The sequence below is a fragment of the Castor canadensis genome, chromosome X, assembly GCF_047511655.1.
Source record: "Castor canadensis chromosome X, mCasCan1.hap1v2, whole genome shotgun sequence".
Lineage (NCBI taxonomy): Eukaryota > Metazoa > Chordata > Mammalia > Rodentia > Castoridae > Castor > Castor canadensis.
Window position 1 is genome coordinate 45,644,526 of NC_133405.1, and position 24,629 is coordinate 45,669,154.

General features: G+C 35.6%; 1 protein-coding gene across 2 annotated transcripts in view; it reads right to left on the reverse strand.

Moving 5' to 3' along the window:
- Col4a5 (collagen type IV alpha 5 chain) overlaps positions 1–24,629 on the reverse strand; it is a 224,786-nt gene that overhangs the window by 10,211 nt on the left and 189,946 nt on the right. Inside the window, exons 38-47 of one of the 2 annotated variants that reach the window (XM_074063706.1) lie at positions 23,708–23,788; positions 22,970–23,068; positions 22,154–22,204; positions 20,680–20,865; positions 12,463–12,596; positions 9,949–10,021; positions 9,743–9,814; positions 8,855–8,983; positions 4,194–4,292; positions 2,305–2,517 (exon numbers count right to left, since the gene is read on the reverse strand). In XM_074063706.1, the coding sequence (XP_073919807.1) occupies positions 2,305–2,517; positions 4,194–4,292; positions 8,855–8,983; positions 9,743–9,814; positions 9,949–10,021; positions 12,463–12,596; positions 20,680–20,865; positions 22,154–22,204; positions 22,970–23,068; positions 23,708–23,788 (1,137 nt within the window). Of the gene's footprint in view, positions 1–2,304; positions 2,518–4,193; positions 4,293–8,854; positions 8,984–9,742; positions 9,815–9,948; positions 10,022–12,462; positions 12,597–19,170; positions 20,232–20,679; positions 20,866–22,153; positions 22,205–22,969; positions 23,069–23,707; positions 23,789–24,629 lie in introns of those variants that run through there. The other variant, XM_074063707.1, reaches the window with a different exon arrangement.

Genomic DNA, 24,629 nt, shown 5'->3' on the forward strand with positions numbered 1-24,629 from the left:
GACCACAAACTCTAAAGTTGATACAGGAAAGAGTAGGAACTACTCTGGAGTTAGTAGGTATAGGTAAGAACTTTCTCAACGAAACCCCAGCAGCACAGCAACTAAGAGATAGCATAGATAAATGGAACCTCATAAAACTAAAAAGCTTCTGTTCATCAAAAGCAATGGTTTCTAAACTGAAGAGAACACCCACAGAGTGGGAGAAAATATTTGCCAGCTACACATCAGACAAAGGACTGATAACCAGAATATATAGGGAACTTAAAAAACTAAATTTTCCCAAAACCAATGAACCAATAAAGAAATGGGCAAGTGAACTAAACAGAACTTTCTCAAAAGAAGAAATTCAAATGGCCAAGAAACACATGAAAAAATGCTCACCATCTCTGGCAATAAAGGAAATGCAAATTAAAACCACACTAAGATTCCACTTCACCCCTGTTAGAATAGCCATCATTAGCAACACCACCACCAACAGGTGTTGGTGAGGATGTGGGGAAAAAGGAACCCTCTTACACTGTTGGTGGGAATGTAAACTAGTACAACCACTCTGGAAAAAAATTTGGAGGCTACTTAAAAAGCTGAACATTGACCTACCATTTGATCCAGCAATACCACTCTTGGGGATATACCCAAAAGACTGTGACACAGGTTACTCCAGAGGCACCTGCACACCCATGTTTATTGCGGCATTATTCATAATAGCCAAGTTATGGAAACAGCCAAGATGCCCCACCACTGACGAGTGGATTAGGAAAATGTGGTATCTATACACAATGGAATTTTATGCAGCCATGAAGAAGAAGGAAATGTTATCATTTGCTGGTAAATGGATGGAACTGGAGAACATCATTCTGAGTGAGGTTAGCCTGGCCCAAAACACCAAAAATCGTATGTTCTCCCTCATATGTGGACATTAGATCAAGGGCAAACAACAATGGGATTGGACTATGAGCACATGATAAAAGCGAGAGCACACAAGGGAGGGGTGAGGATAGGTAAGACACCTAAAAAATTAGCTAGCATTTGTTGCCCTTAACGCAGAGAAACTAAAGCAGATACCTTAAAGCAACTGAGGCCAATAGGAAAAGGGGACCAGGAACTAGAGAAAAGATGAGATCAAGAAGAATTAACCTAGAAGGTAACACACATGCACAGGAAATCAATGTGAGTCAGCTCCCTGTATAGCTATCCTTATCTCAACCAGCAAAAACCCTTGGTCCTTCCTATTATTGCTTATACTCTCTGTACAACAAAATTAGAAATAAGGGCAAAATAGTTTCTGCTGGGTTTTGAGGGGGTGGGGGGAGAGGGAGGGGGCGGAGTGGGTGGTAAGGGAGGGAGTGGGGGCAGGAGGGAGAAATCACCCAAGACTTGTATGCACATATGAATAATAAATCAATAAAAAAAAGAAAGCAAAAAAAAAAAGAAGTTCTCAAAAGACAGACGCAATAAATACATAAAGAAACGTTCAACATCCTTAGCCGTCAAGAAAATTCAAATAAAACTATATTGAGACTCCACCTTATCCTATTCATAATGGCTATCATCAAATAAACAACAACAAAAACCCACAAAAATGCAGGGATGGGGATGTGAAAAGAACTTTACACACTGTTGATGGGAATGTAAATTAGTATGACCATTATGGAAATCACTATGGAGCGTCCTTAAAAAACTAAAAATATAACTATCATGTGATCCTGCTATACCACTCCTGGGTATGTAAGGAAAGGAATCAAATTCAGCATACAATAAAGATAGCTGCACATCCATGTTTACTGTGGTGTTAGTCACAATATCCAAGTTATTGAATCAGCCCAGGTGCCTATCAGTGGAAGAATGGATAAAGAAAATGTGGCATAGATACACAATGGAATTCTACTGAGTCATAAAGAAGAACAAAATCATGACATTTGCAGGAAAATGGATGAAAATGGGGATCATTCTGTTAAATGAATTAAGCCAGACTCAGAAAGACATATCATATTTTCTCTCATATGTGGAATCTAGATTTTTTCAAAAAGACATGAAAGTAGAGGAGGAGTATTTGGCAGAAGGAAGAAACTAGCAGGAGGGGCAAGGGAGACAAGAGAGGATAATGGGGGAAGGATGAGTACGATCAAATTACATAGTATGCATGTATGAAAATGTCATAATGAAACACATTATTTTGTACAATTGATATATGCTAAAAAAGGAATAGAGAATGATCTATTTTGGCCCAAGCTACCTCTAGAACTCATAAGGATTTTCAAAACAAATCCAAATGCATAGAAAGAAATAAGATGCCAATTATCTCACCTAAATCTTGACCGTGGGCTCTTTTATTTCCTTGCACATACAGGAGAGAAAAACCTTCATAAATCTGGACTGTTCCGTGTGGGCATTGTGGTGCATCTGTTGTCTGGCTGTGGCGTGTGATGAGGAATCCATGGGCTATAGAGGAGGTTCCAGGGGGACCTGGGGGACCTTGCAATCCATCTGGTCCTGGGGGACCATCCAAACCACGAGTACCTATTTCCATGAAATACCAGTACACAAGGTTAGGTAAGTACTGAGCCACTATTATGGCTATTGGCAAAACACAAGAACTTTATTTGATTACTTAACTTATTCAATATTTACAGAGTGTCATGTCATTAAAGGCGTTGTCAGATATCATGGGCACAGAGACAAATAAGACATGGTTCCTGCCCTTAAATAGATTTAAATGAACATTTTTTAATTCTGGCATTGGCTAAAGACATTAGGTACTAAAATACTGGTGAATGGAACTTTAAGTAGAAAGAAGTTAAGCTATGGGAAACCTGTATGTTATCTAGTCTCTTGCTATACTAATGGAGTCTGAACCCCATGACTACATTTTAGCCTCCTGTGTTGTTCATCAATGGGAAAGAAAGGGTATGGTTTCCATCAGTCTGCTTTTCTATTGAATTTTTCTGGGTAATTATTCTTAGGTACACTTTGTTTAGAAAACAGGTAGAGGGCTGAAGGTGTGGCTCAGGTGGTTGAGTGCCTGTTTAGCAAGCTTGAAGCCCTGAGTTCCAACCCCAGTAACCAATAAACTCCTCCCACCCTCCCCCTCAAAAAATCCAACGGGTAGAGCATTCTTAAAAGCCTTTTCAAAATGTCTATTTTAATGTACCACTGTCCTCCTTCCCTGTTTAGCGTCTTTATTTGAGCTCATTTAAAAGTTCACTTTATATATTGGCCTTTATTCAATATGTGTAAATATGTCTTTATTTTTAAGAAACTTCACAGCAATGCCTGTGATGAAGATAACAATAGCTTGTTCTAGAAATCTGAAATTAATGAATTGGCAGGGTGTTAGCTCTAGGAAGGCCATGAACTCAGCACTCTGCCTTGTTGCCACTGATATTTTTTGCTAACACAAATTATTTATGTTTATATTATTTAGAGTTTTATTTGTATCAAGAGTTTCTAAAATATACTAATAATCTATTGAGTTTATGACCTCCTATTTCTATTTTAGCAATCTTACATTGATGTATCAAATTCTTTTTGGAAGTAGGTTGACTACAACAGAAACTTGGTAGATACCAGACTCAATATTACCAAGAGCATCTATTAATGAGTGACCTCAAAAGCCTGCATATCAATATATCATCTTAGCATGAGATGTCATCATGACTCTCAAAGGCTGGGGATCACTTAAATTTTTCATCTATAGTTACTGCATTTTATGGGGGAAATTATACCCTATTGTGATATTTTCAAATGTGGAAGGATTCACAACAGTTCTAAGGTGGGCAGAGATTTAAATCAACACACTGAAAATGAGGTGAACAGAGCTGGGGGATGTGTGTCAGTGGTAGAGCACTTTCCTAGCATGCACAAGGCCCCATGTTTAAGCCCCAGCACTGAAAGAAAAAAATAGAATTAAAAGAAAACAAAAAAAAATTTAGCTGAACAAGTAATTCCAGTGAATATCTAGAGGAAGAGCTGTGTTTTATGGTGTTTAGCACACATAAATAAAAACAATCATAGTATCCTTCTCTCATACTGCAAATTTCTTTGGATGTGTCTCCCTATTTTTCCCCAGCTCCAGATTCACTAGCCAGCTGTAAATGCCTCCAGAGGAAGGTATCACAGCACTGAGTAGAATCTTATATCCAGAGGCCTCTCTGACATAAAGACTACCATTAGCAACACTGTTTTAGCTTTCTTACCTGGCTGTCCTGGCAGACCTGGGTCTCCTTTGCGCCCTCCTGCACCATCAAAACCAGGGAGTCCATTGCGTCCAGGATCTCCTGGAGGACCAATGGGACCTAAAGGAAAAGAAATGAGTGTTTTTCAAATGTGGGTAAATTAAGTCCATATCCAGACAGATCTAGGAGATCTTAGGTTTGTGAATTCATAATCTGTTTTTCTCTTAAATCTCCATAAATGAAGGAATAGCTCAGACACAGGAATAGCAGACAATGATTTAGCTTTGGCTTAAATATTCCATCTGCTTCTGAGAAGATTCCCTTAATATGGCAGGTATATTCTCATGCCTTCAGAAATAGAAAAGAAGACATGTCCCACCAATTTTTGTTATCTATCCCTCTATAGATAGGGCTGTTACTACTAGGCAATTTATGAAAAGGCTGCTACCTACTCCGTAAGAAGATAAAGATAAAGTTAGGTCTAGCCTTTTTTATTATATAAGTTGACTATAAACATACAGCCAAATGATCAAGTAACAATAGTTAATTTAAAAATCAAGGGGGATCTGGGTGCACATCTCAGTGGTAGAGTGCTTGCTTAATATGCATAAAGTCCTGGGTTCAAGATCCAGAGATTACTAGTTCTTAAACATATTTCCATGTCATTATAGACTCTTAACACTAACCTAATCATTTAAAATAGAATGGCCAGAGGAGCTTAAGAAATCTGAATGGGACTAAAAGAAATTTGGGCATGACCAATGAACATTTTCAAGAAAAAAGGAAAAAGTGGAATCTATGGTGGTCTGATACTCCTATTGTCAGAGACAGACTGCTGTGTAAAAAGAGAGAGCCAGGAAAATGTTCTCAAATAGACAGGTCTTTTTTATTATTCATATGTGCATACAAGGCTTGGGTCATTTCTCCCCCCTGCCCCCACCCCCTCCCTTACCACCCACTCCACCCCCTCCCTCCCCTCCCACCCCCTCAATACCCAGCAGAAACTATTTTGCCCTTATCTCTAATTTTGTTGAAGAGAGAGTATAAGCAATAATAGGAAGGACCAAGGGTTTTTGCTGGTTGAGATAAGGATAGCTATACAGGGCATTGACTCACATTGATTTCCTGTGCGTGGGTGTTACCTTCTAGGTTAATTCTTTTTGATCTAACCTTTACTCTAGTTCCTGGTCCCCTTTTCCTATTGGCCTCAGTTGCTTTAAGGTATCTGCTTTAGTTTCTCTGCGTTAAGGGCGACAAATGCTAGCTAGTTTTTTAGGTGTCTTACCTATCCTCACCCCTCCCTTGTGTGCTCTCGCTTTTATCATGTGCTCAAAGTCCAATCCCCTTGTTGTGTTTGCCCTTGATCTAATGTCCGCATATGAGGGAGAACATACGATTTTTGGTCTTTTGGGCCAGGTAACCTCACTCCAAATGATGTTCTCCAATTCCATCCATTTACCAGCAAATGATAACATTTCGTTCTTCTTCATGGCTGCATAAAATTCCATTGTGTATAGATACCACATTTTCTTAATCCATTCGTCAGTGCTGGGGCATCTTGGCTGTTTCCATAACTTGGCTATTGTGAATAGTGCTGCAATAAACATGGATGTGCAGGTGCCTCTGGAGTAACAGTCTTTTGGGTTTATCCCCAAGAGTGGTATTGCTGGATCAAATGGTACATCAATGTTTAGTTTTTTAAGTAGACTCCAAATTTTTTTCCAGAGTGATTGTACTAGTTTACATTCCCACCAACAGTGTAAGAGGGTTCCTTTTTCCCCACATCCTCGCCAACACTTGTTGTTGGTGGTGTTGCTAATGATGGCTATTCTAACAGGGGTGAGGTGGAATCTTAGTGTGGTTTTAATTGGCATTTCCTTTATTGCTAGAGATGGTGATAATTTTTTCATGAGTTTTTTGGCCATTTGAATTTCTTCAAACTTTTGAGAAAGTTCTGTTTAGTTCACTTGCTCATTTCTTTATTGGTTCATTAGTTTTGGGAGCATTTAGTTTTTTAACTTCCCTATATATTCTGGTTATCAGTCCTTTGTCTGATGTGTAGCTGGCAAATATTTTCTCCCACTCTGTGGGTAGTCTCTTCAGTTTAGAGACCATTTCTTTTGATGAACAGAAGCTTTTTAGTTTTATGAGGTCCCATTTATCTATGCTATCTCTTAGTGGCTGTGCTGCTGGGGTTTCGTTGAGAAAGTTCTTACCAATATCTACTAACTCCAGAGTAGTTCCTACTCTTTCCTGTATCAACTTTAGAGTTTGTGGTCTGATATTAAGATCCTTGATCCATTTTGAGTTAATATTGGTATAGTGTGATATAAACGGATCTAGTTTCAGTTTTTTGCAGACTGCTAACCAGTTTTCCCAGCAGTTTTTGTTGAAGAGGCTGCTATTTTTCCATCGCATATTTTTAGCTCCTTTGTCAAAGACAAGTTGGTTATAGTTGTGTGGCTTTGTATCTGTGTCCTCTATTCTGTTCCACTGGTCTTCATGTCTGTTTTTGTGCCAGTACCATGCTGTTTTTATTGTTATTGCTTTGTAATATAGTTTGAAGTCAGGTATCGTGATACCGCCAGCATTGTTCTTTTGACTGAGTATTGCCTTGGCTATTCGTGGCCTCTTGTGTTTCCATATAAATTTCACAGTACATTTTTCAATCTCTTTAATGAATGCCATTGGAATTTTGACGGGACTTGCATTAAACATGTAGATTACTTTTGGGAGTATAGACATTTTTACTATGTTGATTCTACCAATCCATGAGCATGGGAGATCTCTCCACTTTCTATAGTCTTCCTCAATCTTTTTCTTCAGAAGTGTATAGTTTTCCTTGTAGAGGTCATTCACATCTTTTGTTAGGTTTACACCTAGGTATTTGATTTTTTTTGAGGCTATTGTAAATGGAATTGTTTTCATACATTCTTTTTCAGTTTGCTCATTGTTAGTGTATAGAAATGCTAATGATTTTTCTATGTTGATTTTATATCCTGCTATCTTGCTATAGCTATTGATGATGTCTAGAAGCTTCTGAGTAGAGTTTTTGGGTCTTTAAGGTATAGGATCATGTCATCTGCAAATAGGGATATTTTGACAGTTTCTTTACCTATTTGTATTCCTTTTATTCCTTCTTCTTGCCTAATTGCTCTGGCTAGGAATTCCAGTACTATGTTGAATAGGAGTGGAGATAGTGGGCATCCTTGTCTGGTTCCTGATTTTAGAGGGAACGGTTTCAGTTTTTCTCCATTAAGTATAATGCTGGCTGTAGGTTTTTCATATATAGCTTTTATAATGTTGAGGTACTTTCCTTCTCTTCCTAGTTTTCTTAGAGCTTTTATCATGAAATGGTGTTGGATCTTATCAAAGGCTTTTTCTGCATCTATTGAGATGATCAAGTGGTTTTTGTCTTTGCTTCTGTTAATGTGGTGTATTACGTTTATTGATTTTCGTATGTTGAACCACCCCTGCATCCCTGGGATGAAGCCTACTTGGTCGTGGTGAATAATCTTTTTGATGTGTTGTTGAATTTGGTTTGCCATTATTTTGTTGAGGATTTTTGCATCAATATTCATTAAGGAGATTGGCCTATTGTTCTCCTTTTTGGAGGTGTCTTTGCCTGGTTTTGGGATAAGTGCAATACTGGCTTCATAAAATGTGTTTGGCAGTTTTCCTTCCCTTTCTATTTCATGGAACAGTTTAAGGAGGGTTGGGATCAGTTTTTCTTTAAAGATCTGATAGAATTCAGCAGAGAATCCATGAGGTCCTGGACTTTTCTTTTTGTGGAGACTCTTGATTGCTGCTTCAATTTCATAGTGTGTTGTAGATCTATTCAGGTAAATAATATCCTCTTGGTTCAGTTTTGGATGGTCATATGTATCTAGAAATCTGTCCATTTCTTTAAGATTTTCAAATTTATTTGAATATAGGTTCTCGAACTAGTCTCTGATGGTTTCCTGGACTTCCATGGTGTTTGTTGTTATCTCCCCTTTTGCATTCCTGATTCTACTAATTTGGATTTTTTCTCTCCTCATTTTAGTCAGGTTTGCCAGGGGTCTATCGATCTTGTTTATTTTTTCAAAGAACTAACTTTTTGTTTCATTAATTCTTTATATGGTTTTTTTGGTTTCTATTTCATTGATTTCAGCTCTTATTTTTACTTTTCTCTCCTATTTGTTTTGGGATTTGCTTGTTCTTGTTTTTCTAGGAGTTTGAGATGTATCATTAGTTCATTGATTTGGGATCTTTCAGTCTTTTTAATATATGCACTCATGGCTATAAACTTTCCTCTCAGGACTGCCTTAGCTGTGTCCCATAGTTTCTGGTAGGTTATGTTTTCATTTTCATTGACTTCCAGGAACTTTTTAATTTCCTCTTTTATTTCATCGATGATCCATTGTTCATTAAGTAATGAGTTATTTAGTTTCCAGCTGTTTGCATGTTTTTTGTCTTTACTTTTGTTGTTGAGTTCTAGTTTTACTGCATTGTGATCAGATAGTATGCAGGGTATAATTTCTATTTTCTTATATTTGCTGAGGCTTGCTTTGTGCCCTAGGATATGATCCATTTTGGAGAAGGTTCCATGGGCTGCTGAGAAGAATGTATATTGTGTAGAAGTTGGATGAAATGTTATGTAGTCAAATAGACAGGTCTTAAAAGATAATCTACAAAGGTACCTGGCAAGCCTTGAGGGCCTGGTAGTCCTTGTAGACCTTTTAACCCAGGGTGGCCAGGGACCCCTGGAGGACCAGCATCTCCTTTGATTACAATACTCTGTCCTGAAGGACCAGGTAACCCGGGAGGACCTAAGAGGAAAATCACACAAATGTGAAGATGGGGAAGAGAAAAGTCAGAAGAAACAGATGCCAAAGTGACCTAAAGTCAGACGAAGAATTGGCAAGAGAGAAACAAGTTATATGTATTTACCCCTGCCATATCCAACAGAAATCTGGCATTGAAATTACTATTATTTTACCCAGAAGACTGAAAAATAAAGTTTTCTTAAAGCCAATGGCAAAATTAGGAATATCTTCCCTGTTGTCAAGCTGTAGGCATTATTTTGTTACTAGAAAGTGTAATCCATTACCAAGCTATGAACACGGGTGTCCAGGAAGATAATCTTACTCCCTGACAAGTCATTTTGATTCTGACATTATTTGCAGTTCTTATTTGTTGTGTTTGTCAAGCACACTAGTGGGGGAATTTAGCAGATGCCCTCTCTTACAGCTTACCAGAGACCTCTATAAGCCTCTATCAGCACAAACAACTATTTTATTATAAAAAGTATACAAACATACACATATAACTTGTTCTTGTGATTTGTTCAATTGAATATGGGGACACCAGTATAAAAGTCAGTAAAAATATCAGTTAAGACTAGCTTTCTTATTGATCTTGCATCTAAAATTTAAAAATTTAAAAAGCCTGGTATCAATATGATGTTAATAGTAGAGAGTTTAAGAGATTAGTAAACCGTGGTAGTTTGGGTGAAAGACAGAATGGAAACTCAAATTCTTTAATGTGTCTAAGTATGAAGTATAACAAGCTTCAGTAGTAATTCTTACCTGGAGGGCCAGTAAGTCCTGGTTCTCCCTCAGGGCCAGTTGAACCAGATACTCCCATGGGTCCTTTCATACCTGGAAAGAAGGTACACACAATTGCACAGCAAAGCAACAAGTCCACAGCCTTTGCTCAGACAAATCAGAAAATAGGCATCTTGTCCCAAAGGAGCTTAACATAAAGAAAACCTCAAAAACATCCCTTCAAATACCTGGGAATCCTGGAACACCAGGAAGACCAGGATCTCCTTTCATTCCATTGAGACCTGGCCGGCCAGGATTGCCCTGAATAAAAAAAGAAATCATTTAGTGTTAAGAGAAAAAACTGCAGGAGGAAGGGGAGTGAGGGCAGAAGAACTGCATAGTGGTTTTCAGCACTATTTTTAAACTTTTAGGATTCAAACCCTAATTTCACTTATTTTGACCCCTTTGATCCATAGTTTTCACATCTCTAACATGGAGATGATAATAGTATATGTACTTCATGGAGTGGTGGTGAGGATTAAATTACATATTTCACATTAAATGCTTAGAAAATTAATGGACATGAGGTGTGTATTTAATAAGTATGAGCTATTATTATTATTAAAAATACTTCCTTTATAGTGTAGATATGAAGTCCTTGGATTAGAATTGCATATGTAGAAATGATAAACTTGAAAGACCTAGCAAATGTATTGCAGGACCTGTCAATTAATTGGAGTTGAAGCAACAAAAAGTATTGAAAACAAAAGAGAGGAATATAGCTCTAGAAAGAATCTAAAAGAAGAATATAGAATGGTAACATCATGAAAGAATCTAAAGGAAGAATATAGAATGGTAACATCATTTAAGAGGTTATTGCACTAGTCCAAGTGTGGGACAATGAAGCTTCTAATGGGGATGAAAAAGAGGTAAGAGGAAATATTAAAAAATGGGGGGAGTGGAAGCATGTCAGAAAGTCATAGGATTCATCTTGAAGGGGCTATCAGATATGGGATAATGTGAACATCAAAATGATAGCTTAAAATTTTGTTAATCATTGAAAAATGAGAAATCTTGAGTTCATATTGATGATAAATATATAAATAAATAGGAGAGAAGGGAGGCTCTTGTTTACAGTAGGGCTGACTGATATATGTCGAGATAATGCTAGAGTTGCAAAATCATTTTACCACTATCTCAGAACAAATTGATTAAGATAAAAATCATTAATAGATGTTTCATCTAAGGGGAAATTTTGATGAGGACTAGTATATTTGCATGATCGCAATGTTCCTTCCTGCAGGTTTGCTTATTAGTTGCAAGGGGAAAAGCAGAGGAGAAACGGACAATAACTTGATTGAGTTATGAAAATTAAAATCACAAATGAGGGGCAGATGGACATCATGAGCCTCCTTATGTGTTACTCTGAGGACACAACATCACTCATGTCGTATTCCAGCTGAGGATGTGTAACCTGAATCTAATTATGAAGAAACATTATACAAAAGAAAGAATATTCTGATTTTAAGATGGGAGGCTACAATTTTTTTTAAATGTCAAGATCATGAAAGAATAGAAATAGGTTTAGGAACCATTCCAGATTAACAGAGAATAAAAGACACTAAAGTGTCTTTTTAATAAAAGACAATTAGGTGGAATACATGATTTGGTCTAGATCCTGTACTAGGGGAATAAATGCTAAAAAGGACATTACTAGGTCCACTGGTACAATTGGAAAATGAAAGATAGAAATTAAAATATTAAACCTATGTTAAACTTTGTGAAGTCGATAACTGTACTATAGTTATCTAAGGCAGTAGCTTTCATCTTAGGAAAATAGGTACTAAAGTATTTATTGGTAAAGAGATAGATGAAACTTATTCTCAAGTGTTTCAGGGAATATGTACTTGCATATACGTATATTTATACATACATATGTGCACACATGCAGAGAGAGAGAGAGAGAGCAAATGAGGCAAAACATATGTGAGTGGTGTTGAATGCAGAGGTACTTGGGAGAAGACAGAAGTAGGAAGCGAATAGAGAATCAATGAAAGGACTACATTCTACAGTCTAGGTAACTAGAAGTAATGCCATGGGAAAATGGTTAGCTATTGGAAAGCTTTAAAAGGCATTACTTTATAGATAACTTTTTGTTATAAAGTAGCCTTCATAGTTAGAAGACAGTTCAGTTTGTTGATTTGCAAATCTATGATCTGCTTGAATGAATGGAAGCAGCTTTGAGGATCCTTAAAGAAGTATATGACTTTCTGGGTCTTTCAAACCATCGTAGAAAGCTCATGAATGAGTGGATATCCTATTATTCTCTTTTGTAGGAAAGACAGAAACCCAGAGTGTCTGTTTTTGTCACAGACACAAAGCAGAAGTATATAGTGGAGGGGAAATTTGACCCAACTTTTCTAAATTCAAAGTCTAAACTACTCTCATTCACAAAATTACTTCCCTATGAGAGGACTCATCCACATGCAATGCTCTGATATACATGTCTCCTTTGCATACAAATTTGCTTTCACTGGAAGTAAAGTATCTTTTGAAGAACACTTTTTGCTACAATAAAGCAAAGACCCTTAGTTAGAAGACTATAGGAAACTTGCCTTCTACTTCCATTTTAATTCACCAGTAAGCCATGCATAGAGCCTCCTCCAGTGAGTGCTAATTAAAATGTTATAGCTAAGAATTCTCACTTCGAATGCAAATATCCACACTCCTCTCTCATCAAATATCTACTCCCATTTTCCTACCTGGAGTCCTGGTGGTCCTTGATCTCCTTTCAAACCAGGCAAGCCAGGTTGTCCAGGTGGACCTGGGTTTCCTCTCTCTCCTTTAATACCTCCATTTCCAGGGAGACCCCGGGGACCTTCTGGACCTGGTAGACCTTGATAATGCACACCAAATGACATTTCAGTATAGCATAAAATATCTATCACCTTCACATTAGTCTGTGGCATAAAACTGAAACTACATTAAAATGTATACACCTATGCTGATTTCCTTCCCAATGCAAATTGGGCTGGGTTCCTTTTGTTATTAATATTGGTTTGCAGGCCATTTTGGTTTATATTTTATTATCTATTAAACCTAATAAACTCATATCTAAAGAAAGGACTCAGAACATAATGTTTGCTTTTGTAATCCCTGACAAAATGTTTGACTTAAACTGAAATGAAATAGACACAGAAGGGCACTCTTCTCAAATTGGTGTATGCATCAGAATCACCTGGGGGCTTGTTAAAATAGATTCCTGGACCCAGCTCCAGAGTTCTGGCTTCAATAAGGCTGGGGAGGCACCCAGGAATTTGCATTTTAACAAGGTGCTCTTTAAGAAGCTGAAGCTGCTAGGTGCAGGACCACACTTAACCATTGTTGTAGGGCAATCAGGAATTCAAGACATTTATCTTCCTGTGTTTAAAATTAAGTTACTTGGGGCCAAGGGGTGTAGATCTTACTTGCCTATAAAGCATGAAGTCCTGGGTTCTCCCAGTATCACAAAAAATTATATTCCTGTATTTGTAAAAAGTTACATTTATTCAGCTTTCATTACTATGGAATATTTTTTGTGATGCTGTGCGACCCAGGCAAGCACCTAAGTACTGAGCTACATCCTACTATACAATCAAGATATTTAAGCAAGCTAACATTAATTTAATTTTAGTGATATACCTGATACATGGGAATGTTTTAAAATGTCAGAAATTTACTGCTTCGATATAGTACTGTAAAAATTTATTTTTAAAATGATTTTAAGGGCTAGGGCTGAAGCTTAGTGGTACAGCATGTGCCTAGCAGTGTGAGGCCCTGGCCCCCAGCACCACATAAAAAAGTCTTCATTTATTTTTTGCATTTTAGATATTTTAAAAGAAAAAAAATAAAGAATTGTGAATATATCTTACGGACAAACAAAATGGCATTTTGCTAAGCTTTTTTCCTGATGCTGTTTTTAATCTGTCATTCTAAATACCGATATCAGGTTCATTAAGCAGGTGATGTTATCATCAGGCATGACTTTCGCTGGCAGGTGGGAAATTGATGCTACTTGTTTGCAGAGGGTTTAGTGGATGAGGCTGAGACTAAATAGTTCTGCCTTAAGAAAATAATTACAAAATCCTAAATAATGAACAGTCTATAGATACCTTTTATATCTTTTCTCCTCTGGTTGTCTTAGTTTTTTTTTATTGACTTCAACAAAAATGAAAATAGTAGATTTTTTAAAGGAACTACCATAGGCACATGAATTAAGAACACTAAGATCATGTTTACATATTTACAAATTCGACTTCAGTTACTTTCCCAAACTCTTATGACTCAATCAATGACTACACACTAACAAGACAGAACAACACAGTGACTAAGAACACTGCGGCCTAGAGTTACAATGGTGGGTTCAAATCCCAGCTCCATTAGTAATTAGCTGTTTGACCTTAACAAGATTATTAATGTCTTCTTTGGCTTCAATTTCTTCTTCTATGAAATGAAAATAAGAAGAGTTTCTACCAGGTTGTTACAAGCACTAGATGAAATAGCATGTATAAATTACTCAACACAGTGCCTGGCACATAGCAGTAGCTATGAAAGTTTTGTTATTTTTATAATTATTGCTACTATTATTTTATTATCTTTACTATTAGTAAAATTGAAGGCAAGAACATATACTAAAATGGGCCTATTTTCAATATTTCAGGTATTTTTATGTGATGTCATAATCTAATACTACTTTATCTGGAATATGAGAAAGAGGAAGCAAATTCATGACAAAATAGCAATTATTTTTATCTTTAGACAATTTTGTTCATATAGTCACCTTAGCGTGATAACCAGACAACAGAGACATTTCCTTCTCAGTTATAGAGGGTTGAGGCACTTTGTACTTAAAAATAACAAAAACAAAACCACAACTACTTAGTTCAAATACACTAGATAGTGTTTTCTGAGCAAACTTGTTAGTTTGCATGATTTAGACAAGAACTCAGGTAGCAAATCAGCTTAGTAAGAGAAAAATAAACTATAGCTGAACCAACCTGATGACAATGACAAAGTAAGATTTAAGATGAAAAGAAAGGAACCTTTGACTACCATCTTTCTCAGTTTGAAATTACCAGAACAGTACATGGTCCGAAGAAAATAAAGCACTGATCTTTTTTGTAATGAAAAAGAAACATTGGGGATTTTACCTGTCAATTCGGACCTGGTGTTTAGAGTCCCTCAAATTTAAATTAATGAATTACTACTTGTATAATGGACATACAAGTTCTATTTTTAACAGTATTCAGTAATTTCCTTCTCTCATTACTGAAAATAGCTATGAACACACAGTTCAGTGTGATGACAGATAAAAAAGAAACCCAAGAAAATAAAATCAATACTCAGAGATTATAAATTAGTCAGATGTCTGACTAAATAAATGCCTTAATGTAGTCTAGAAGATAAAAGTAAGTGTATATTCATTTAAAATTCAACATGTCTTTATGTAGGATTTTCTATTATAAACAATCAAAACCACAAAAACATCATATCATTTCAAACTAAATTTCAAAATAAGTCACATTACCTTCACAGCAATGTTAAAACCCAAGTAGGCAGTATTTGGAATAACAGCACTGTTCAATGACTTCTGAATTATAGCAACATTAAGTGTATTTCTCTTATCACATGTATGAAGCATTAAAAAAAAAAAGAACTGACCAGTGAAGAGTCTAACCTTGAAAACCTGGGAAGATCAGAGTTCACCAAAGCCCAAAGATCGATGTTAGCAGTATCAGACATCACACAGTACAAAATAAGATTATGAGTTAGAAGTGGTTCATATTATAGCACAAGTTAAACAATAATCCTTTGCCAGCATTTCTTATAGTTACAACTCAATCAGTATTCAAACAGAACCATAAAGATCTATACAGACAAATCTTTTCAAATAGGGCTTATTCTAAAGAATAAGCTGCTGGTCTTCATTAATCCAAAAAATAGAAAACTCTACTGAAGACATCATGTTAACACTGTTACTGTGGCTTTCCAAAAGTTAGCTTCTCAAAACATTAATGTTGGCAAGATAGCACCATTTCACTGATAGCCTCCAGTTCCATTAAGAAAGGGGTAATTGTGGATAAGTTTTTAAGTGTATCTTGGCCTCTGCCATCCTTTGATAAAAATATAAGGGGAATTTTTTTTGTGGTACTGGGACTTGAACTCAGGGCCTACGCCTTGAGCCACTCCACCAGCCCTTTTTTGTGTGTGTGATGGGTCTTTTGAGATAGGGTCTCGGGAACTATTTGCCCTGGCTGGCTTTGAACTGCAATCCTCCTGATCTCTGCCTCCTGAGTAGCTAGGATTACAGGCATGTGTCAACAGTGCCCAGTTGAAATTTTCTTTATATATTCAGACTGACCCAAAGTGATAATAGTTAACTTTAAAAGTCTCACTTGTAAAAAAATATACAAAAATCAAATAGAAAAATCAAAATATGAGTATGCCTTTACCAATTATACTTTTGTCTGTCTTTATTGGAAAACTATTCCATGAAGCCATATTCTGATTTGTTTCATAATTTATCAGGAGTCCATCTTCTATACATTATTACTAAAAATAAGTACCTAAAGAGAAAAAGCCAATGTATATGTACACTATTGAACTTGAAAATAATGATTTAAATTTTCCAAAGATCTGCAGACTATCAGTGAAGGGGTGTTCTAAAATATTTTAGCATGCAATATCCTACCCCAAACCACAGAAAATATTACAATTACTTTATTATTATTATCCAATGAACATATTTAGTCAGGCTACTCACTATTAAAGGATCAATAAACAAAAAGATTAAAAGCCTATAGATAGACACTTCTTGATTAGTGTTAATTGACTATAAATACAATTTCCTTTTCTTACAAGTCTTGCTATGATTTAGAAACACTGAATGTTAGCAGAGAGAATAAATTGTGCTAGAGTACCAAAGCCCAGGATTTAGAAGGCCTATGCCTTCTTGCAAGGTACTAAAAGGAGTAGAAATATGAGTAAGACCCAAACTCTGCCTTCAAGGAGCTTACAATATAAGTACATTATATGTTGTAAATGGTGCCATACCATACATGGAGAAAGCATTATTGTTACTGTTCAATAATGAAACTTTTAAAGCATTTGGTAATTTAAAATTTAGGAAGCTAAAAATTAGCTTTTGTTTAAGTGAGTTCTAAACTACAAAAGCAAACCAACTCAAGAAAACACTTAGAGCAGAGCATGGCCCACATTTAGTTCAGTAAATTAGAATTCCTACCTAACATAATTCAGAATTTGAGTTAAAGGCATGTGATACGTGTGTTTGAAACAGAACAAGAACTCTTAGAAAGATATCTCATTGAAATATGAGATTTTAATCTGAGCCAGCAGCAGGGGAAACTTTGGATCATATCATAGCAAAACTTCTAAGAATTTAACTTCTAAAAGGTTACACCTTGATAAGTTATATGCCAAGTCAATTTTGTGTATGAGGCTCTCAATCCAGTTTTTCAAAACCCCTGACAAAATTTAACTGAAAAACAAAACAAAACAAAAATCTAGACTCTAATATATTAGCAGTAATTGCTAAAGATAAACTGATGAGTCAATTGGCATTTTTCAAATTTAATTTCCTTTTAAGGTTGTATTCTTTAATTGTTGCAAAGAAAACACCACAGAGACCAGGTTTCAATAACTTCAACTTACAGTACATTTGGTAAATGGGAAGTTGTTAAATTGGTTTGAAAGTAATATAGCTATTTTTCTTTTTCTTCTTCAAATATATTCTAGTGCCTCACATACAAAAAAATCTCGTGGTTGACAGTCTTATCTAGCAGTGATCAAGGCAGCAGAATTCTATGAAAATTAGACAGGGCAGGACTCAAAATTACTTCAAAGTACCTCTAGTTTCCTTTTTATTTTGGTAATAATTAAATCACAAGCACTGTCTTAATCTATTTGTTGACACCCATTTAGGAAGAATATAAGAAGCAGTTATTAGGGGTTGAAGGAGCTTTTGAGGTAACAGAAAACAAGAAAGTGAATGCAAGGCCCAGTCAGCTATGGCCAACTCTTCTAAAATGGTAGAAGTTTTTCTCCATCAATTTACCATATTTGCAACTACTAAAAAAGACCGGATCATAAGTATAAAGCTCAGTCAATCTTCTCTATTGCAACAACATTTCCTCTATTGCAGGAATCTTGAATAAAAATCTGTCATGCCATCTTTAACAAATGTCCGTGAGTAATTTCTCTTTTATATTTGTAAAGCTTCATCCCTTCTAGACCTGGAATTCTGTAATTCAATGAAATAATGAGTCTGTGGGGAAATAAGAAACTAGGGAATCAATTTAGATAGAGATGGCTTTCTACAAACCATTTTGAAAAATTATGAACTTTTAAGTTATAAGAGTAAAAATAATGTCCTGTCATTCTCAATAGCCAGACCTCAGGAGTATAATATTTCCCTGTTTAGTTTCTCTCTAGAAATTTGAAAAGGACTCTTTATTTTGAATAATAATAAATACATTCAAATATTTGTTGCTCTTTTTACTCCTGATTAGGTGCACATCTTTGATTAGGAATTAGCAAGTTTCCATTGGGTTGCTTTTGGTAATTGTTCTTCGGTGTGTTTATTTGCATGTATATGATGAAAAAAGATTAAGGTCCTCTAATCTGGGTTGGCTGCACAGACTTTTTTTTACTCTATGCCTATTAATCCTTCTTCACAACAGTAGAATTTAGAACTATGTGACAAGCCAAAATATGAAGACTGCTGAAAACCTACAAAAGTTATGGCAAGTCAAGGAGTATATATATTTGCAGAATCTGATAATATACATTATTATTATTTTAAAGATGTCCTTCAAAAGATCGTTCAATTTAATTTTCATGAACAGATATAATAAGGCAAATGCAAGAGATACATCCCATTACAAAGGAAAGGTAAAAATATTATACAAAGCTGTTTGGATACTATAAATTTTCAACTTAAAATGACACAAATACATGAATTTTGGAGTGTTACATTAGTTTTCCTAATTAGATAATATGAAATCATTCCAGGAAAAACACTGGGCTGTACAAGTTTCTGACATGTTACAGAGCTAAGCCACCATGTAAGAATTGAATTGGCATATATACTCTTAAAATATATTCAAACACTTAAAAACATTAGATACAAGAATATATATATACAAACACATATATATGTAAATACATACATAAATTGCATATATAAATGTATGAGAAAAGTTTCAAACTTCATGCAATTATGACTTTGAGTTAAGGAGCTAACCTGTAGGACCTGGATAGGAGCCAAAGTTCACCAAGGCCCAATGTCATCATTAACAAAAAAGGAAAAATATTAAAACTGTTAGATACATCAAGAAACTAAAGCATTACACTAAAGAATTTAAAGTTAAAATTTAATTCAATGACAGAATATTCTGAAAGCGTCTATTCATGCACCTATACATAAACCAAATTATCTCCACTTAGCACTAACACTAAAATGAAAATAGCACCTGCCATATTTTGAAAGTCCAAAAACCATTTTTATAATCATCATTACTATGAGCTCTAAGAATAATGAATTCTAAGAGCAATTGGGTTTAAAACTCCTGTTTAATCTATAGTTTACAAACAAATTGAGAAGTAAAATACTCATCAAATGTATGTTCTTCATCTGAGTAGTTTCATTATTATTTCTTTAGAAACATTAATTTTTAAAGTACCTTTGTGACTAATGGTTTTATGTTGACATATTCTAAAGTAATTTTCAACAGTGAGCTCCATTGCTAGTAAGAACGAATAACCACAGTGCTAATTATAATATTAAAAGGATAATAGTTTGGTTTATTTGAATTATTACATGCAAAACAAAGCAAGGTATTTGCTTCAATTCTTTACATGCAAGAGAGTTAACATGGCTGGGTGTATTTTCACTGATTTGTTTCAGTAGACACAGTCAAGTCACATTAGATTATAATCTGATTTTGAAAACAATCTTCTGAACCTAGCATGTGATCCAATTTAATACATGTTTTTAAGGCATACTGTATTAAAATTAACTCCAATCACTTATGATTGTACTGTAATGAAAATGTAATTTTTATTTAAAAGTACATTAAAAAAATAAATCCGGGATTTTTAAAGGATAAATGGACAATTGCTTTGTTTCTCCAATCTTAGAGTTCTCTTCCTTTGTAGAATCAATGAAGGCCAAATTTTCCATTACCAGAAATATAAAAACTAAACATCAAATCTCAAAATCTGTTAGTAACCTATAACCAGTGACTAGCCTCAGCAATGTTAATCCAGTATGAAAGTGAGCATTTTCCCAAATTAGTAAAATGAAATGACACAGCACAGACACAAAATGAAAAGGTGAACATTGGATGCAAAATTGAGTTACTAGAGCAGTGAATACAAGACGAACAAGGTGTAGGTATGAGGTTGGTATGAAGAGATCACTAGTCAATTTGATCATGCTGTGATGCTGAAGATAAGTTTGCTTGCCTAGTTCCTAGAGAAGATAAAAAATTTTATTGTGCCTGGTGACATTTGCTGATCATGTGACAAAACCATAGCAACACTTCTGGTATGGACCATAAGCATCTGTTGAGTGATCACTAAAATGATTTCTATGATGTCATGCTGAGAAGCTCATATTTAAAAATACAGATGGCACTTTGCTGCCAGGTTATCAGCATAGTTTTATCTTTAACAGTAAGACATATAACTCCATCATTTTTTGTCCAAGTCATTTGGTTTTACTTCAACTTATAAAATACATTACAGAAAAAAGAATATATTAGATGCCATGGAAATAGAGCTGGGTATAAACCAAGCTATTTGATTATAAGAAGTTCTTACATTACAAATTCTAAAGTCTTAAAGACTGAATAACCTGCCAGCAAAATAAAATAAACAGAGTAATAAACAGACCATTACCCTACCACTCACAAACATACCTGGTCTCCCAGGAGGACCTTGGGGCCCAGGATTGCCTTTAGGGCCTTCCAGAGCTGGACCAGGAGAGCCAGGAGGGCCTGGGGGACCCTGTACACCAGGGAAACCCTGAAAGCCTGGTTCACCTTTTGGGCCTGGAAGGCCAGGATTTCCTGGAATGCCAGGTAATCCTCCATCACCCTTTTGACCTATGAAAGCAAAATGATATTAGAGAACACATTAAATGATACTGAGTTATAGGCTTGACTATAAGGATAAAGCTATTAGAGCAACTAGTGGAATTCACTAGGGTAATTTCTATCTCCCACTAAATTCCAAAGCCATATTTTAAAAAAACTCATTCTTTCTAATATATATATGCAGGCATGTATGTATTCTTGTAGAAGTATTTATTGTAGAAATAAAAAAACTTGAATCCTAAAAGGTGCCTTTTATATTAAGACAAAGAGCAATGATCACATGACCAATAGTTGTGAGGAAAAAAAGAAAAAAAATCATAAACTTTCTTCAATAATAGGTTCAAGATGGATAGAGACAATTCATAAAACAATTGCTTTAGGTCTAGCTTTGAGACTAATGGAAGATATGGATTTTTAATGGTTGCTATGGATCTCTGCAGACCATTGTACCCAATGTTTGTAATCACAATCTAGACAAACTGTTCTCAACATTTTTTCTACACCACTAACACTCTTAAGACCCATGAAACGGCACATTAAAGCAGTAATTTTCATGTTGGGATCATGAAAACAATGTCAGCATTTCTAGGAGATATACTTATGGTTTGAGAAAAACCTCCAGGGTATAGTCAATTGTCATTTTTTAGAATATAAACATACTTATCTGCATGCACATTAAGTCTATTAACTATTCAGTGTTTAATCAAGCTCTAGAGAGTGAAGGTAGATGTGTGTGTGTGCACATATCCACCCAAACATACAATATTAAATTTGAGTTTTCATTTTCTAAAAATTTTTTGAGACAGGTTTTGTTATATAGCTCAGGCTAGCCTGAAACTTATGATCCTCCTGCCTCAACCTCTAAAGTGTTGATATTACAGGCATGCACCACCACGCTTGCCTCTAAAGTGGAGTTTTTAAGAAACATTTTTATTTTTAGTACATATTTCCACAGGATTTCCTTATATTACCTTGATATTGCTTGCATGGGGAGGAAAGAATGCTTTATTTCTGTTTAAATGAGTTTTTAAAAATCTATCTCTTCCTACAATAATGCCTTCTTTGTATATTATTTCCTTTGCAATTATTTACAAATTTAACAGAGATATCTACATGTAAATATCCTTAAAGATGCATTTTTATATAATATGACTCCTTATATTAAGTTGCTAAATAAATTCTCATTTAGTTTTTTGGATTTGTAAATGCATTTTATAACAGTAAATGGAGATAGAAAAATAAACATACTGAAAGATTTTCATTTATGTATGTATTTAGCATATTTAAAAAGATTTACCAGAAAGTCCTGGGAGTCCAGGGGGTCCTGGGATTCCAAAGCCTGGTTGACCTGACAGGGTACAAAATGAAAACAATTTCAGATGGATAATAATCATTGAAATATGGACAAATTATTTTCAGATCAATGAGGTTTCAAGAGCTACAATTTATTATAAAAGAACATGCAAAAGATTTCCTTTTTCTCTTTCCTTTTGTCTTTACTTTCCCCTTTTCCTTTCCCCCTTTCCTTTCCCTTTTCCTTTCCCCTTTTCCTTTCCACTTTCCCTTCCCCTTTTTCCTTCCCCCTTTTCCTTTCCTTCCCCTTTTCCTTTCCTTTTCTTTCTTCCCCTTTCCCCTTTCCCCTTTCCCCTTTCCTTCTTTCTTTTGGTTCTGGGGATAAAACCCAGGGCCTGCTGTATCACTAAGTCATACCCCCAAGCCACAGAAGACTGATTTCTAACACAGAACAATTCTACCATGAGAAAACTATATGTTATATTCTATTTGTAATGAGTGTCAAATATATTTTATATATTTATGCCATATGAAAACATATAAATGGAATATACTATATAGTGAAATACAGAGAAATGTGAAAAGTCTGCTCACTTCTTAATGTGGAAAATTGGACAAGACAGGATTCAAAGGGTTTTTTTGTTAGGAGGGAGGCTAGTTGTTCAACAAACATGAAGAGGAAGAACCTAATTAGGAGGGAAAGTGTATGGTGGCTTAGAAGGTGAGAAAGAAGACACAACTTCATTGTACGTAAAAAGAACAATTAAAATAGACAAGGAGGAAATTAGAAAATTAGAAAAAAATGAAAAAAGTATAGCACCTGGTTCACCCTTCTGTCCTGCTGGTCCAGGAATACCATCTTGACCTGGTTTTCCTTTTTCACCTTGAGGTCCTGGTGGCCCAGGACGGCCTGTACCACCTAAAGAGCAGAATGTGGCAGGTTACGCTCATCTTTCCAACTCTCTTTCCTTCAATATACTCCATTTCCAGTTTAGATTCAAAGAGTTCTGTTCAAAACACACAAAGTGTTTCTGACACACTCCTTTAAAGTGAGAAATTTTATGAAAATGAAGAATGAAAAAAATGAAAGAGAATGAGAATAATCCCCAATCTATTCACCCAATGTCCAAGGTTTTTTGGTTTATCATTTCAATGTAGATTTTAGAATATCTCAGAGAATAAGGCTCAAGGGGTGACAAAGCCTCACATGGGCCAAGATAAGTGATTTACTTTGAGTCAATAAACAAACAAAACTGTTGCAGCCTGCCATTCTTAAAAAAACCAAAAAACCAAAACTTAAACCAAAAAGAGAGGTTTTGTCTTTTATATACTAGGACACTTGAATTAACCTTCTCTAGAAAAAGTGAGTCTAGAAAATTAGGTCCAATAATGACAATTTCACGTAATTTTTAAAATTAAAACTTGTTGATCTGACACCTAATATACAGTGCTAAATGAATGATCTCCATGTTTTCTTGTCTTAAAAATGTCCACAGCTGAATTGAATATGATAAACCTTAGTTTTACAGAATAGTAAAATCTTAGTTTTCATGCTCACCTACAGGACCAGGTTCTCCTGGAAGGCCAGGGTTCCCAGGAGGACCACTGATACCTTTTGGCCCGGGAAGGCCTGGGATTCCTAGAATAAAGAGCTCAACATAAAAATAAAAGAAAACCCACATTGCTTTGATAGCTGCACTTCAAACTTATGACATTAACATTGAAACAGCGAAGAGCAAAAGGGAGCCCAAAAGATGTTGGTGATTGCTTGATGTTCTTAAGAATAATTTTAGGTGTCTTACCTATCCTCACCCCTCCCTTGTGTGCTCTCGCTTTTATCATGTGCTCATAGTCCAATCCCCTTGTTGTGTTTGCCCTTGATCTAATGTCCACATATGAGGGAGAACATACGATTTTTGGTCTTTTGAGCCAGGCTAACCTCACTCAGAATGATGTTCTCCAATTCCATTCATTTACCAGCGAATGATAACATTTCGTTCTTCTTCATGGCTGCTAGCATTTGTTGCCCTTAATGCAGAGAAACTAAAGCAGATACCTTAAAGCAACTGAGGCCAATAGGAAAAGGAGACCAGGAACTAGAGAAAAGGTTAGATTAAAAAGAATTAACCTAGAAGGTAACACCCACGCACAGGAAATCAATGTGAGTCAATGCCCTGTATAGCTATCCTTATCTCAACCAGCAAAACCCCTTGTTCCTTCCTATTATTGCTTATACTCTCTCTACAACAAAATTAGAGATAAGGGCAAAATAGTTTCTGCTGGGTATTGAGGGGGGGAGCGGGAGGGGGTGGAGTGGGTGGTAAGGGAGGGGGTGGGGGCAGGGGGGAGAAATAAACCAAGCCTTGTATGCACATATGAATAATAAAAGAAAAATGAAAAAAAAAAAAGAATAATTTTAAAGTTTTAAATTTATTTATTCAGAAGTTGAGATAATTATATATTCATAAGCAGATAATAAC